Source organism: Lissotriton helveticus, chromosome 2_1 (assembly GCF_964261635.1).
Source record: "Lissotriton helveticus chromosome 2_1, aLisHel1.1, whole genome shotgun sequence".
Classification (NCBI taxonomy): Eukaryota; Metazoa; Chordata; class Amphibia; order Caudata; family Salamandridae; genus Lissotriton; species Lissotriton helveticus.
This window is the reverse complement of record NC_136059.1, coordinates 1,396,055,068-1,396,073,161: the sequence shown is the minus strand read 5'-3', so window position 1 is coordinate 1,396,073,161 and position 18,094 is coordinate 1,396,055,068. Positions and strand designations below refer to the sequence as shown.

Sequence of the window (18,094 nt, the reverse complement as noted above, 5' to 3'; positions counted from 1 at the left end):
ATCAGTGAACATCACAGCCAATCCAATACCCGGTGGGGTAGCATGGGACAAAACGGATTATGAAATTTATGGCCCGATTGAGCTCTTGAAATATCCACACCAGTTCAAGGTTTCATTAAGTGACTTTGTAAAACCAAGTACTTTCTCTGATGATTGGGACTTTGAAAATATTAATAATATGATGTCAGATTTAGTAATGTCAGCTAAATTCACAGAACATGATTATTTACAGGGTTCATCAAATTATGAAGAGTTATATTGTTATAATCATTTTGGTCATCACTATTTGCATAAAACTGCTCAGCCTAGAAATGTTTTAAATTATAACCAATGAGAACATTGTGCAACACCGCCTAAAGGCAGCTCGAAAACATTTTATGAGAAATTCCCATACTTCTCAGGGTATAACACAAGTGATGCAGAAACGTTTTATTTTAAAATGGTAAATAGGACAGGAATGAAAACAATGTTGACAAATATTAAATTGATTTATTCTGAAACATTTTATGAAAAAATGACTACATTTGGTTTTGAATTCTGGAAAAACAACATTGAAACAAAAACCATCTGTGGTACAAAAGAATGGCAGGTCCAAGGTTTAGAAGCATTATTTAGAGTCTGCATGATCCCAGAGCAATTAATATTCCTGAATGACACCATTCAGCAAACTACCTGTCTTAGCCTAGCTAAGATAAAAGACTTAAATAAACCATCTATTCCGAAGCCCATACCTGATAGTAATAGCACTACAGACATGGAGATAGACGTATCCCATATTTTACACCAAAACAGAACACATCCTGATTGGAAAAAATGGTTGATCTGGCCCACAGACACAAATAACTGTCAAGATAGATTCCTAAACAGACCAGGCCAGACCCTAGATACTCCCAGAGACAACATCCAGGGATAGTTACAACATACAGTGTAGGGAAACTATGCCTCGAATGGATACAGAAATCCACACTGGCTGAAATTAAGCAACACTTGACTTTACTTAAAGGCGGTGCTGACTTGCGTAATTTCATATTGGGACCACGCAAACAGCGTCAAAAACGTTTCATAGCGGCCGGTATATACGCTGCATACAACGAGGCTTGGAAAGTAACACAAATTGAAACAGCAGAAAAAATAAGAGAAATTGATCGTATTAATTTGGAAAAATCACTTTCTGTTGTGGACAATGGGTTAACGACTCTTTCCTCCAGAATATAATCACTGGACAGTATTGTATCATCTGCTATTGATATAATTGAGCAGGACTTACTAATGTTACAACATGTTCAGTCCCAATTATGTTCTATTGTACAGCTTGGCTGGATGTTGCAAAATCTGCGTTCAGGCTACGTGCCATGGCGTTTAATCATCACAACGACATTATTCTCTATCTTTAATCTTACTGATAAACTAATCAGTTTGGCACAAAAAGGAGCAGACTATACGATTCTGAGCATTGAAAAACTTGAGAGATTACCATTGACTATGTCAGAAAGACCGGTCATTGAATGGATAATACACGGAATAATTACAATTCCGATAACAACTTTCCAGTTTAAATATTGCCAAGAGTATATACCAGCGGGCCAGTATGAAAGGTTGGGTAAAGGATACATCAAGTCAACATGGAAATTACCTTATACACACAAATGTTATAGTGAAAGGAAAAAGGAGGTATTTCTTAGTGGTAACAATTGTAAAAAATCACTAAGCGGTACACTTCTGTGTCAAGGTATTAACTTGCATTGAGCCTGCGAAGGGTCTTCAAATAACCTTTCATGTCACCTGCACGGCACTCCTGCAACACAGATAGAGCCATTCTTTAGACAGCTTTCCAACGGCAGCTATGTTCTAATAAGTGACCACAGCTGTTGTGGCATGGTGCCAGGAAATGCCTATCTCGTGAGCGTTAGTTCCATGGTCACTTGCTGTATGCAAGTATTGTATCCAAACAGCAATCCAGACATGGAGGCGGCAATATGGCCTTATTTGAATATCTCTTCTATTCGAATTGATACTTTAAGCAAAATGAAGTCTATTATTTTACAGACAACTGTGCCTTTGACCTCGTCCAAAAAAAGTATGATCTGCAAGTTGCAAGGACTGCGGCAGAGATACATTCCCTATTATCAACAAATTGCCCCGTGCATTTCGTAGAAATGTTAAGTGAAATCTTAAACATGTCTCATACCAGTGGCATCGCACATGTATTTAAGACAGTTTTTTCGGGACTGTTAACACCTTTTGAAACAGTTCTGGGCATTTTTCCGAATTTTTTTCAATCATTATTTGGCGGTCTGCCTCTACTTTTGGGACTCGTAGCAGGAATTTTATTTTTGATCCTTCTGCTCCGATATGGCAAGCCAAGCCACAGACAAGACTCCAGCAACGATGGGAGAAACGATCCTAGCTATACGCTACCGGGACCGCATCACTAAAGTCCTCGGATTTGCCCGGCTAAGAGATCTAAGTACAACTTGGTTTCTTTCATTCAGACCAATCTGGCAAGATTGCATCTTACCTGTGCTTCGATGTATGCTATGCGGAGAAGAATGCGTGTTGGACAACTGTCTTACACTACCATCAGCAGTACCAATGGATATCGATACTTTGCTAGGTCCTGTAACGGCTCATGCATCGTGTTGTCCCCAGCGGCTACCTATTCTTATGACGGCATTCGTTGAGACTTCACCACTACAAGTATGTGGCGGTGGAGTACGAGATGAAAGCAGCACCACACAGGTACAACCTTCTGTGAGCATTGCTGATCCTGACATCGATGATAGCAATCATTCTCACACATGCACTGTTACAGCATTTTCGAACTTGGTCGAACTTTCACCTGATGTCGTAGACCAATTTTTTGCAAGTCTGTCTGATATGATGTTCTCCCCTGAACAACGAGAATAACTTTTTAAACAACGAGCACACAGCGTTCCCTGAACTCTGAATTCGGACTTCAGCTTTGATAAACAAAAGCTACTAAAAACATTTGGAACTATTTTTCCCCTGAAAGCGAAATTATTTTTTTCACTTCCAAAATATTTACCCTTTTTTCTGGCACAAAGTACTCTGCATAAAGTAGAACTATTCTTAGAGAACAGAGCTTCTATTTTAGGAACTCTAGAGACAGTATTTTACCTCAGCCTCTAGCACATGTACATCATTTGTATAAATATGTGATGAAATGGTCTCGACCTTCTTTTCTGTATTCAGAGCCATTTCATGTGTAAATTTTCGCAATTATCCAGTATTAGGGGTGTCTTTCATGGATTCACATGCCTGAATCATTCCCTGTCGTCGAGACGGGAGCCTCCGGTACATAAAAAAGTAATGTCCTATAGACATACATAGAGAAAATAGGCCTAAGGGCCTCCCCTTAGTAGCCTTTCTTAGTCCTTATGTAAAAAGGACCAAACTCTCCCAGTCAGCCAATCAGCTCCGACCTCCCCCTAGAACCCTCCTGGGAGGAGCCTCAGTCCCTCAGATTTTCTACCGCACGTTGTGCTAAGGGAGTCTCCTCTGAGCTCTGCTCAGATTCTGTGTTTTTTTCACTTAATTTGGCTTTTCTACTATGGATTATCTTCAAATACATTCTGTATCTTCAAATACTTTCTTTAAAGAAGGTTTAACAAGGGAAAGAACGGAAGAATTCTGTTTGGAGCCTGCACTTCTTGTTCCAAGAGGTTGCTCTGCTCGGTTCCTCACACTCACAGACCAAAGGCTACAAGGTATGTTGCTTTTTCAAGTGACTTTTGAAGGGTCGTGAACAGAGGCTGTTAATATGGTTAAGGCCAGAAAGGAGGTTATTTATTTCTCCAGTTACTGCGATGAGGTGTTGCCCTCAAAGTCCAGGAGACCTCAATAGAGAATCTCCTCAGACTCATTCCTCAGGGTACCATCCTGAGAAGGCCCCAAAAAAGACCGCTCAAGGGTCTTCCGGGCGCAGTCCTTCAAGGATCTCCCCACTCTGTGAGAAAGGAGAGTAAAGGACTTGCTTTGGAGAATTATCAGACAACATAGACGACGTAGAGCCGTCTATATCCCCTCCTCTGGTCATAGGATCGTTCAGAAAGGCGTCGTCTATACCTCCTGAGGTACAGCCTAAGCAGCCATCGACGTCAAAACCATCATCATTGCAATGTGAGCGTCGACAACGACGACAGCGTCGACGATGACGTCGACGACGAGACCATAGACGTCGACGGCGACACCGTCGACGATTGGAGCGTCGTCGACGAGGACATCGACGTCGACGACGAGGCCGCCGACGACACCATGGACGTCGACTTCAAAACCGTCGACGACGGCGAGGACCGTCGACAACGACGAGCACCGTCGACGACGACGAGCACCGTCGACGAGCACCGTCGACGATGAGCACCGTCGACGACGAGCACCATGGACGTCGACTTCAAAACCGTCGACGACGGCGAGGACCGTCGACGACGACGAGCACCGTCGACGGCGGCGAGCACCGTCGACGGCGGCGAGGACCGTCGACGACGGCGAGGACCGTCGACGGCGAGGACTGTCGACGGCGAGGACTGTCGACGGCGAGGACCGTCGACGGCGAGGGCCGTCGACGTCAGCGTGGACCGTCGACGACCAGTCAGTCGAAGTCAGCGAGGACCGTCGACGACGAGGCAGTCGACGGCGAGACAGTCGACGTCAAGACCGTCGACGTCAAGACCATCGCCGTCGACGACGAGACCATCGACGTCGCCGACGCAACCATCGACGACAGCCTCTCGGAACGAAGGCCTGTCTACGGTATCAATGAGGGCTTCATCTCGAAGACTAATCGGCATGTCTACGGCCTGTCTACGGTTTCGATGATGGCCTCATCTACGATGATGGCCTCATCTATGAAGGCGCATGGCCTCATCTACGAAGGCGCATTTTAGTGGGCGCGTCTATGACAGCCTGTCTACGGCAGCCCGTCCACGGCAGCCTGTCTACAGCGTCTACAGGGCCTGGTCTACAGTGCCTATTCTATGAGGACCTAGTCTACAATGGCCTAATCTATATTCTACGATGTCCTAGTCTACTGGCCTACTCTATGGAGGCCTAATGATCGATGGCCTAGTCGTCTACGAAGGCCTAGTGCTCGATGGCCTAGTCTACGATGTCCTAGTCTACGACGGCCTAGTCCATGACGGCCTCGTCTACAAGGGCTAGTCTAAGGAGTCGACTGCTCGCCTACGACGCCCTGTCTACGGTATCGACGATAGCCTCATCTACGTAGGCTCATCTTCGAGGACTCGTCTACGGCGGCATAGTCATTGAAGACATCGTCTATGACAGCCTGTCTGGTCGACCAGGGCCTTCTCTAAGATGGCCTAGCCTAAGATGGCCTCGTCTACGTGGGCCTCGTCTACGATGGCCTAGTCTACGAGGGACTCGTCTACGATAGCCTCGTCTAGGATGGTCTAGTCTATGATGACCTCATCTACGACGGACTCGGCTACGAAGGCTTGTCTACGACGGCGTCGACGGCCTTGTCTACGAGTAGTCTACGACGGCCTCATCTATGACTGCTCGTCTACGACGGCATACTCTCTGACGGACATCTTGTCGACGAACTCGTCAACGAAGGAGGAGATCCACCGAGTCTGTCATCTCTTTTAAGGGGGTATGGTCATCTATGACTGCGCGTCTACGATGGCATAGTCTATGACGGCTACCTCGTCGACGGATTCATCGACGAAGAAGGAACTCCACCACTCTGGAATCTCTTCTAAGGTGGTAGGGAGAGCTGCTCAACGTTTTAAGATCTCCATGACCTCTCAAGAACAGGCCTGCTTCTTGTACGTCTTCAAAGAACCCTACAAGAAGGCAGTAAGATCGATACGGGTTATCCATTTCCTATAGTCAGAAGAAGTAAGGGTCCAGTAGTACCCCTCCTCTGTATCACTGGTGATCCCTCTGTTGGAGAAGAAGTATAAGGCGCCAGATACAGCACCGGCGTGCTTAACAGGAACTTTCTAAGCCGGACTCCGTAGTGCCACAGGCGGCCTAGAAAAACTCCAGGGATCCTTCGGCCCCGTTGTCACCTCCTCCTGATAAGGAGGGTCTAAGAGTGGACAACCTTACGAACAGGTTTTCCTCTATGAACGTTCTAGCGCTCTTGGTACGCTAGCATGGAACATTGTGGGCACACTGGCCCCATACCAGCCGGAATTACCAGACTCATCCGAAGAGGAAGTTAGGTGGATTCCGCTGAGGCGAGGCATTGGCGTTAAACCATAGACTGCGCGAGGAATATCGCTATGACAGGGTTCCGCAAGTGGCTGGACCTGCAGTCTTGCGGATCCAAGGAGGGCCCTTTCCGTCCTGAGGTGCAAACAACGTTTGTGGACGGGCCAGAGGAGGGCCAGTCACTATTGGCACGAAAAGTTAACGAAACAGACAATGCGAGAGCTTTGGACACTCTTCAGTATATGAACCAGTCCTTTAGTACAACGGGTGGAAGAAGAAGGTCTTCCCTCGAAGGAAATTATCAATTCCAATCTTCCTGCTCTTCAGGCCAGAGTAGACCACAATGCCTTCAGTCGCCGACACTAGCAAAACAAGCACCCATCTTCTGAGAAATTGTATTCTCATGGAACGGGCAGCGGAGCTATCAAGATATACAGCTGCATCTACGTCTGGATTATGCTGTAGAAAGGAGCTATAGCGAGTGTTCCTCCTCCTCAAAGGAGCTGTAGCGAGAGTACCTCCTCCTCATAAGGGAAAAGGGTTTTTTTGTTCCCGCTTCCTTTTTAAATCCAGAAAACAGATAGGAGGAGGAGACCAACCTTGGGCTTCAGAGACTTCAACACCCTCCTAAAAGAGGCAGTTGTTTCGCATGGTAATCCATGAGGTCCAGCAAACAGGACGTTTACTTCCATATCCCACTTCACAGGAATCGCTAAAAGTACTTACGATTTGCAGTAGTGGGCAGACATTTACGATTCCGCGTTCTGCCTTTCGAGCTCAAGTCTGCACCACACATATTCACGAAATACAGTTCCCTGGGAGCGACATAACTAGGACACCAAGTCTTCGGTATCTGAAGGACTGCCTGCTCAAGGCTTCATCCTTAAGAGACGTGTCCAGGTCTCCCAACGCCTGTTCAGTTTTCGATGCTGGATCTCATCCTCAATCAGGAAAAATCGGTCCTGAAACCTTCTCACTACATCAGTTTCCTAGGTACATCAGTTTCCTAGGTATAACCCTGGCCACACGGTCAGCAAAGGTTTTCCCATCAGAGAGTGATAGTGTATCCTCCTGGTTCCTCGCTCTCAACTACGAACGAGACCTCTACAAGAGGCGCTATCGAAGCAGTGGTTACAATCTACATGGTCATCTTGCCACATAAAAGAGAATCCTCACATGGCCGGAGTCCTACTATGAGGAATATCCTCTCAAAAACTGTCTCAAGGCTTGTCACTCCTACTTCCGGCGGTTCCTCACGTCGTCACAAAATGCGGAAGGTAGTCTCCTATGGAGAAGACACTACATATCAATCTGCCTGAACTGCTGACGGTCTTCCTGGGCCTTCAAGATTGCCTACCAAGAATAAGACGAACACTGGGCTCACCTATGCGCTCAGCAGGCAGAAACCATTGTAACAGGGAGCTGGACCAACAAATCATTGGCCCCATCTTCTCCAGATACGACACGCCGCAAATGGATCTAATTGCGACGTGAATGAAAGCCGGATGCCCACACTTCCGTAATTGGCTAGGGAACGCATTTCCAACCGCATGGCGCAATGTCTTTGCGTAGGCCTTTCCACCATTCCCGATGCTCCCATTGTCCTCAAGACACGGTTGGTGGAGCCTTGTATTCTGATTTTAATAGCCCCAATTGGGCCGAGGCGACATTGGTTCACAGAACTCCACCACCTATCCCTGTAGCCGCCGATCCACCGGCGGCAGTATCTATCTCTGCTACTATGATCGATAATGCAGTTCGACATCAGGGTCTGGAGTCTCTCTGGTTGGTCGCCTGACCCCTGACACAAGACTGAGTTCAGAGTTCCACAATCGGAATAATCCACAGGACTGTAGACATTCTTGCCAGAGCAAGTGCGGATAGCACATGAACATATTCCTGGAAAGGGAAGCGCTTTGTGTCTACGGTTTCGACCGCAGTAATAGGCTTTTCTCCTCATCACTGGTGCAAATATTGCCTTATCTATCCATTACAGTACATTTAACAGTGCTATCTCGTTATAAAAGAATTCAAACGAGCCCATCGCTATGGTCAAGCGGGTTGCTTAAGCAAGTTCTGAAACGTTTATATAGATCTTTCCCGCCAGTAAGGATGTTGCCACCTCCTGGCATCTCAATGTGGTTCTTACCAAGCTCATAAAACATCTGTTCAACCAGTACACGGAGCTGACCCAAAGTATGTCTCGTGAACAATCCCCACTAAGAGTCAGTGGGCTACAGGCGGTTTTCTATCCAGAAGAGTGAGCGAGCTCCAAGCTCTGTCCATTCTGGAACCGCACATGCAGTTTTTCTGCTAGTTCATTCGGAACCGCACATGCAGTTCAGGAATGCTAGCATGGTGCTGAGACCGAACCCAAAATTCATTCCAAAGGTGCCTTCAGCCTTTCATCTCAATGGGCCAATAATCCTTCAAACTTTCTTTGCGAACCCTTCAACCGCAGCAGGAAGGGCTCTACATTCTTTAGATCTCAAAGATGTCTCAGGTTCTACCTAGATAAGTCTAAGACTTTCAGAAACTCTTCACAACTGTTCGTGACATACAGCAGACCAAGAATGGGCCTGTCCCTCACGAAACAAAGCATCTCAAGATGGATCTCATCAACGATTGCATTCTGCCATGACCAAGCCGGACGGCCTTTAACTGATCAGGTCACTGCACATTCCACCAGGACGATGTCCACGTCAGCAGCACTCTTCGCGGGGGTGCCAATCTTGGACATTGGCAGAGCGGCGACCTGGAAGTCACCGCACACTTTCTCCAGCCACTACTGCCTGGATATCGAACTTCAGAAGGATATGGCAGTGGGTCAAGCAGTGCTTCGCCATCTCTTTCAGTGAGGTGAGCCTTCCTACTTCCCGCCATCCAGGTATGCACATTCCTTGCTCTTGTAATACTATATGTGATGTTATATGCATTGTCTAACATGACTACAGAACTGATTTACATCACAAATGTGCATATCTGACTGCTAACTATTCTGATTCAGGCATGTGAATCCATGAAAGACACCCCTAATACTGGATAAGAAATGCGTTACTTACCTGTAACAGCAGTTATCCAGTATTGGTGTCTTTCATGGATTCACATGCAACCCTCCCGCCTCCCCGGGAAGGACTCACATCCCTCTCTGACAACATTACGCCTACCTAGCTGGGTGCGTACGAAAATCTGAGGGACTGAGGCTCCTCCCAGGAGGGTTCTAGGGGGAGGTCGGAGCTGATTGGCTGACTGGGAGAGTTTGGTCCTTTTTACATAAGGACTAAGAAAGGCTACTAAGGGGAGGCCCTTAGGCCTATTTTCTCTATGTATGTCTATAGGACATTACTTTTTTATGTACCGGAGGCTCCCGTCTCGACGACGGGGAATGATTCAGGCATGTGAATCCATGAAAGACACCAATACTGGATAACTGCTGTTACAGGTAAGTAACGCATTTCTTCATTCAGCTGATATATATATGCATTTAGCTGAATGATGACACTGCTTGAAAAGCGTACAGTACCAATACTCATTTTCGTGTATTTGCCATATACCATTTCAAATGCGATTTATGTATTTTGGGGTGGGTTGGAAAACACACATGCATCGTTATATGTTTAATATTGCTTAGTTTTAGTAATGATGGACAATAATTCGTGGAGTGGGTGTTGTGTTTCTATCTAGGACCCTAATTCAATATTCCCGATTTATGCCCTTATATGGTTATAATAAATAATATCCTTATAAAGGCATAAGAATCTTATCCATATTTAGTAATATCCCATGCAGTCCAAATACGGCAAGGCTACTTCCCTAGACTCCTAGAAAGTACAACGCGTTCTTTAAACAGACCAGACCTCCAGCAGCCTGGGAAATCCCCTGCTCTTGTTTTGATTTGCACAAGAACTCCTAGAGTCAGAAAGAACTGTTAGTTCTTGGTGACGTCTGATGTCCAACCTTACGTCAAACCCGGCACCTTTCAGGTATAAATATACCAACGTTGCCTTAAGCAAACACATGGTGGTTTGGAGCAGAGCGGCTATCTAGTTGCCCGAGAGCCCAGCTGATGCGAGAGCCCACGGGCGCTGCCCCTCCCTTTTGACGCACTGAGAAAGACGCTGTCTTTTTCTCCAGCCGAGAAAATTCCAGCTCCGATGTTTCCAGCCACCCTTGCGGGTTTCTGGGATATCGAGTCCTGAGAGAGAGATACAAGACCGCGCACATTCTATTACCAAGGTACGGAGCTGACTAAACCCTTAAGAGAATTCTTGATTCGGATTCCTTGGCAAAAACCAACTTAACTTAAACTGCTACTTACTTACTCCTTCCCATGTATTAGGCTTAGGTCAGGTACACAAGGGTAGGCGTATCTAGAAGCACCAGTTGAGTACGTTAGTTAATGTTTTTATGTATGTATATATTTTATCTATTTTAAAGTATCATATGGCTAAGAAACCATATCAATGCTTTTACAGTATTATTTTATAATACTCCTTTTACTGTACGCACTTTACTTTACTATGAGTATTGCAATTGTGGCAATTCATTTCTCTTGCATGAGAAAGAAGACTGCTCAATAAATAACACCTTTTATTGAAAACGCCCGTCTCTCTATTTCTCTGCACTCTGGTGAAACTAAGTACGCACGATTGACTGAGTGAAATAGCTGTCTATTGTTTTCACACGACTCTAGAGATACACTCTTTATTCTGAGGGAGCAAAGTTGTCATGTTTATGCGGTTGTCAGAAGCTAATCCCGTCTAAATTCGGAGAGTTAACTCTTTCCTGAACATTCGAGAAAGTTTCTAGTGACCTCTGAGCTAACTGGCAAAACTAATTAAGTCTAATATAGTCAGTAGAGACCTAGTCGACCTCAGTCCTACGTCTACACTACTGTGTATATTATTCCAATGCGCAGAGCCTATTGGGAATATAGGAACTACGCTACAATGGAAGGTTTGTACCATTGCTGATTATTAGAGTGCTTGGTACCGCACGTTTCTGCGTCCACCTGTGGTTGGGCCTTTAAGTGTTATTCTCTTAATAAACATTGTTTGATCACCTTATGAGTTCTATCATAACAGTAGTGTTCCAGATGTATGGGAGTGGAACAGCGGCGAGAGGGCGGCCAATCACAGTCTGTGGGTCTCACATTAATAGAAAGACGCAGTGCAATTATGTCAACTTCCATGTTGGGTGCAAAGATTTTGGGGAATGCTACTGCTTTAGAAAGGTTGGAGAGGTTTAAGAGCATTATAATATGTCAGTTGGCATACATTTTCACTGGGAAGGACATTGGATCGAATCACCCCTCTCACGTTCAGCGCGGTAATAATTTAATTTGCGCCTCAGTTTTTAAGTTTTGCTGCCAGGGGCTATGTTTGGTGGTGCAGATGTGTGTCCGAATTAAGTATGTCCGAGGTAATAGGAATGGGAGAGAAGGTAGCATGCCGCGCTCTTCTACTCAGAAGTGACAGATGTTGACTGGATGAGTTGACATTTGTTCTAAAAAACGCTCCTGTTTTCCTCTTCGGGCATAAAAGTTTGGAGGCCACAAGGTGGCACTGCCCCATTGTTCCTCAACCTGTTTGCATTTATTAAGTAAAGTCATTTAGGCACAGTTAAACGTCACAGCCAAGGCTCTGCCACTTGCTGCTCTCAGGGGCCAGGAGAATTGTTGACAGCCTTAAGACAGGGAACTGACATTTACTTTCAATCAATGCTGCTAAAACAATACTTTTTTTAAGATGAACAAACATTCTATATAATTTATTATGTTATTCAGATGGAATTTGTAACTGTTTTTTATCAATGTCTGAAATATTGCAAATGGTTTTAAGTAATTTTGCAATAAACCTTTCATTCACTCACAGACAATTTTAGATCTATTGGGGTATAATTAATTGAATGTAACCTAATCAGTTTTATTAAATGTCTCCTGATTTTTAAAGACAGGGGAAAGCCGAAATGTTGCACACTATCAGTATGTGAGCTGGCCTGACTTTGGAGTACCCAAATCTGCTTCTGCTATGTTAGACTTCCGTGCCCAGGTGAAACAGCATCAAGCTGCAGCGGTACAGGCCTTGGGACCACAGTGGACTGGACATCCAGCTGGCCCACCTATTGTTATCCATTGTAGTGCAGGCATTGGAAGAACAGGTAAGAGTTCGATGTTATTGCACTCAAGTAAGTATGTTGTCTGTTGCATGTAGATTACACACTGACACATCTTACATTCACAGACCAGAATCCCTGACTTAACTTTGCAAACCAACATTCCTGACAGAACACTGCACACCCCTACCTAGGGCAGCACGCACACAGGTACACATAACACCACAGGCACACACACAGTCACTACATCACTGTACATTTGCACACATCAACACTGTTTGAAGCTTGCCCTTTCTGCACAATCACTCTGATTTTTTTAGGGGTTTTGCAGAACCCTATTGTTATTGGCTATACTACTCTATGCCCTTTACCCCCTGCTTACCAGAGGTAAAGTGCTTGTGCTCCTCTTTTCAACTTGGTAAAATTGGTTTGTTCCTAAATGGCACATTTAACTTACGTATAAGTCCCTAGTATATGGTACCAAGGTATAGCCAGGGCCTGTAAGTTAAATGTCACAAGTGGACTGCAGCACCCATTGTGCCATCCACTAAAGTGACAATGTAAAGCTGACTGGCAGCCTGCCTCCAGAAGCCAGGCTGTACAGGTTTTAACTGCAAAATAACCCCTTTATCAGGTCTAATTTGTCCTTTTAAATATTTATAAGTCACCCCTAAGTAGGCATTGTTGTAAATAAAGGGAGGGTACATAGTATTTAAACGTAGGTCATGTAAAGTGTCATGTTAAACATGTCCTTGCAGTGAAAATGTCCTCAAGCTATTTTCACTGTAGTCGGTTTGGCTGTTCAATAAGAAAACAGTGGGATGCAATATTAAATACTAATCCTGTATCTCAAGAATGGGAATAACTAGAAAAATAGTTCAACAGCTATTTTTAATAATTGGTCAAATCCAATTCAGTGGTGAAGTTGGATTTCTTCTAAATATTACGGAAAGGAAATTTTCGTATGTAATCTACACATTACGTACCACATTTACGGCAAAGAGAGATTTACTAGGACCAAAAACTACAGGCTGCAACATATCTGATTTTAATATTCTCAGTGCTTCTAAACATTTTCTAGCCGCCATATTGCACTACAATGGTTTAATCTACTTCCTTCTCGGAGGGCATAAGTTGGACAAAAAAATAACACTTGCAAGATTTTCTTCAGCATTTAAAGGCATAGTGTAAATATGTGTCGTAGTGAAGAGACTTGCGGAATGCACTGTAATGGTTTGTACTGCGTATGTTTTATTAAATTCTAGGTGAACAAAAGAAATAGGATACAAAGGAGTAACTCTCAATCAGTCTCTCAGGGGGTTTAGTTGTTGGTAACTGGTCTCCTTTTCGTTCTGGAAGCATCACGTCGTCCAGGACTCCCAAGTTGAGAAAAAAAGCAAAGGAAAAACAATCCAAAGAAACAAAGAATTAGATAACAGGTCTTTCTAGGAGTTTCACCAGAGTGCCACCTTCAACAGGTAAGGGGTGTTTGTGCAGGGTGGGAAGCTGTGGATACAACTCTTGTTGTGAGGGGATTCTCTTCCCCCCTTCTTATGCTCAGATGCACTCCCACATGTGCTGCTCTCTGTTCCCCAGGTGCCTGCTATAACCCGGCCCCCCACCAGCTCCACTAGAAGCCCGGGTGTTCTTTATTACTTGCCTTTGACCAAGACCCGTCTCCTGGGCCATGGTGTGGGCATCAAAAGTGTTCGTCTCGCCCCTCGAGGTTCTGGGTCTGTAACCTGCACAGCTGTCCGGCTTTCGTCTCCTCTGCTCCATTGTCTCTGGGATTCTCTGGCTCTCCCGAAGCTGCGTCCTCAGCCTCGCCCTCGGCGACCGGTAAGCGCTCCTCGGGTACCGCTGTCGTCTCTTCTGGTCTCCCACCGTTTGCTTTGCGGTCGTCTTCCGCCTTCTGCTTGTGAGTCCTCTCTTCCTTGTTCTCATCGCTCGCATTTCTGTTCTTGTGCCCTTTGTTTCGTTCTTCTCAGGGGCGTGGCGGATCTCCAAACCCTGAGTCAGTGAGAGCTGCAGCTTTCTCCGTGATTGAGACGTGGCCTAAGCTGTCAGCCATGTTGGAATTCTGCGTCTCCTCACAATTTGTCTCCCCCTCAACAATCGGTCCAGATGACCATCTAGTTGTATTCAATTTAATCTGTTTAATTAATACTTCTGGGCAGATGAAGCAACATCCTTACAAATTTGTTTTCATCTACAGTGAGTGTACCTAAGCCCCCCCCACACACACACACAGAGACATTTCTGCCCACATAAAGGGCTGCTGTTTGAGACCTATATTTGTAGACCTCTGGGGCTGGCGTTACTGCCTTGGATTTAGTGGCTTGATTTTTTTTACAATGTTCTTGAGCAAACTTTGATTTCATCCTCAACGCAGGCTCTTGTAGTGTAGAGTAGGAGTAAAATTATTGATATGCTTTACACTAATTTAATGATGACTTAACAGCCATAGACTTTTTTCTTACCAACTGAGCACAAATCACTGTATTATTACGTCCTTTTGTAAGCCTTTGATGTGAACAAATATATTGCATGCCTTCTTGATATTGATCCCTGATTGATTATTAACGCTTCACTGTCATATGTAACAAGGAATTAAGATGAGTACAGCACTCAAATTGTGTCGCATATGCAAGTAGCATTACACATCCAAGCACCTAATTGGGCAACACTATATGAAATCTATGTAAAGCAACAATATGCATGTTTTCCTTTTCCCCTTTTCTTTTTCTTTCCAAAGTATTAGGTAGTACCATAACCTATAAACATGTTGATTACATGAAATAATGACGAAGATGGGTAAGGACATTAACTTACCCAATGTGTCAAAGCGATCTATCACATTATCGCTATGACTAAGGTCCTAATGAAAGTCCACCGATCTTTAGAGACACCAATGGACTGAAATATGTCGACCACTGAAATCATCACTATATAGGTGTGGTGGACCATTCACACATCTACCAGAGCACCACACACTTTCTAATCTTACCCCATCCTGATGAATAAAACAAGAGTGCAGGATAGGAGATATTTTTAATTTATCACTTTTTACGCTAACACTATCAAAGTCACGACCGTCAAAGAACCAGATGATCTCCCTCCAGGTGGAGGAAGGTTGACTGCCTGGAGAATGGGAAACTCAGGCGGAAAAGGACCCAAAGATAAAACCAATCACCTAACCTTCTCATGCGGAGAACCAAGACATACCGCTTCCCACGGATTGGAGTGTATGAGGGCCTTTGTACAACACTTATAGACCCTGGCCTTTTCAAGATATGTGGTTCATTCTCTTTTGATTATAAACTATTAAGCATGGAAGCAGAATGAATCACTGCTTCTTACCTCCTTCTCTGTTTTTTTACCATGGCCATTGAATTCTGCAATAAAACAAGTATGGATTTCAGTCAGAAAGCTTTATTTTGGCTATTGCAGGCATAAAACCACTTATAAAATAGCATTATACGTAAGACATAGTTCATGAAATAACATGTTAATTAGAGACTAAAAAATACAATTGTCGTTAGGACCCCTTGGGAGTCACAAAGTATCAACATATAGAGGGTCCTACCCCCTAAAATCAATTGTCATGGGTGGGGCAACAAACAAGGGCAAATACTATAACAAGGACATCTTTTCCAACTATAAAACCAGTGTAGTCGGTCAAAAAAGACACTTTAAAAGTATAAATTAGGGGGAGGAGCCAAGCTCGCGAGCGTAATGGTCGCCTTTTAGCTCGGCTCCCGCAGCCCTCCGGCCTGATCGTATATCCTGTATCTTATCCTGTCCGGAGACGACACATTATCGTAGAATCGGAGACGGAACACCTCACTGGTACTTACCGTTTGGCCCGGAGGTTTCGACGTGCAGCAGTTCCGAAGTTGTGCCCTCCGTAAGACCGGGGCCCGCGTGGAACCTAGACCGGGACCTAGCCTGTGGGATCCGGCGACTGTCGGCCCCGGTCGAGAGAGTGAACCAATGATGAGAGCCGTTGTGTGAACATCCCGGCGATCCTGATCCGGGCCTGCCTCGGTGGCCGCGAGGCGGATGTGGGTGAGATGCACCGGGGACTGATTCTGTGAAGGGGTCCCCCCCGCCGCTGCTGTGCCCGGCGGCCCTGGACCTCTGCGCCCGGACTCTGCTTGTTTGGGGCGCCGGTGCTGGTGTGGGCAGAGACCCGCATTGGGCGGACATCCTTTCGGCACCAAGGCGGCCATTGCTGGGAGCCCCCCGGAGCTCTGTAAAGTCCTACATTTTGGAACTGTTTTTGAGAGTCGAGGAGGGTGGCGACTGGGCTGACTTCGCGAAATGGCGGCCGACCATCTGGAACTTGTATTGCCTCGTGGCGGCGGGCTTGGGTTGCTGGATTGCGCGGGGGTCTGGTCTGGTGAGCGGGAGCTTACACTCAGGGATATCCTGGAAGCTCTGCGATCCCTGCGCGCATTTCTGGCCCGCGATGTCCCCGTGAGCCCGCCACGATCTGCCGCCATTTTGAGCAGCCGTTTCTTCTTTCCTCCCTCTTGTTTCAGAGACTCCATTGCCTCGCCCCCCTCGACTGCTGCAAGTGTTGCCGCTGCTGATCGACGATCATTTGGTGTGCCGGTGACTTTGGAGCTCCCTGCTTTTCGAGGTTCTGGCCCCAGGGACTTGGACATTGTGCCGCGGCCCTATTTGGCTGGGATGCCCGGAAATATTGGTGGACTGCCGCCTACGCCTGCACCGATGGCTACGCATTTGTCTGTTGCAGAGAACCCCTCGCTTTCCCAAACGGCGAAACTAATCTCCGGCTCTTCATCACCCGTGCTGCGATTGCTGATGCTTATAAACTCTCTACTCGGATTTTTGCCCATTTGCGGACCGATTGACCCCCCTTGTCTACATGGCAGTTCAAATTTTTTTCGATTGTGTACTGGTCTTGTATTGAGTAGTCCACGTTACATTGTCATGTGGTGGGTGGAATTTGTGGTTCGGAAGGGATGGGGGTGATATGCGCGACTCCTGGGGATTCTTGTTGTACGACTTCGTGACGCGATTGTTTGTATCCTTGGCGCGGTGGGAGGTCCTCTCCTCTGTAAGTTTTATGGCGCTTGAAATGGTGTCGTCCTGGTCTGTTTTTTGCTGCAATTGTTTGGTTGGGCGGAGGGCTGCGGCCGACCGTATTGATTTCTGTTCTCATGCTCCTCCCTCCTGTTTTCTCATTTATGTTTATGTTTCTTTTAGTCTCGTTCTTCTCTCTTTCTTTCTTGCTATATTTCGGGTTCTGGTTTAGGGCGACAGGCACGCTGTCTGAAGGGTAGGCCATAGCCTTCTACAGGGGTGCAGGGTGGGATGGGTGGGTTGGGGCCTATTTGTTGTTTGTTTTATGGTTCTATGGCCCTTTTGTATCTCTTTTTAGTAATGCCGCGTCTGTCCTTGCATCCCGTGGTATGTTCGGGGTGTGGTTTGTGGCGTCTTCGATCCTCCTCTTCTGTGTTGGTTATTTGTCGCCTCGATTGCTGTTCCCTCCTTGTTACGGATGCTCCTGTTTTCTCCTGTGCTCTCGCCACGGGACGCTTGTTACGGCGTGGTCTTCTTTCTTTCGTTTTTGTATTTCATTTCCTTTTATTATTTTTCCGCTTTGTCCTCCTCCCCTCCCCCTCTTTCCCCCCTCTCTCCCCTTTTCCTGGCCCCCTCCCCCCTTTTTCTAGAGGTTACTATGATGGGTTAGTTTTGATGTAATGTTTGTCCGATCCCTCTGTCCTGGCTTGGTTGTGGTTTGGGTGGTGGG

At 45.8% G+C, this 18,094-nt stretch overlaps 1 protein-coding gene across 2 annotated transcripts in view; it reads left to right on the top strand.

Annotated features, from left to right (window-relative positions):
• LOC144818684 (tyrosine-protein phosphatase non-receptor type 9-like) overlaps positions 1-18,094 on the top strand; it is a 960,088-nt gene that overhangs the window by 857,024 nt on the left and 84,970 nt on the right. For both annotated transcript variants that reach the window (XM_078676335.1, XM_078676336.1), the window contains one exon: positions 12,150-12,357. In XM_078676335.1, coding sequence (XP_078532461.1) covers positions 12,150-12,357 — 208 coding nt within the window. The remainder of the gene's footprint in view (positions 1-12,149; positions 12,358-18,094) is intronic.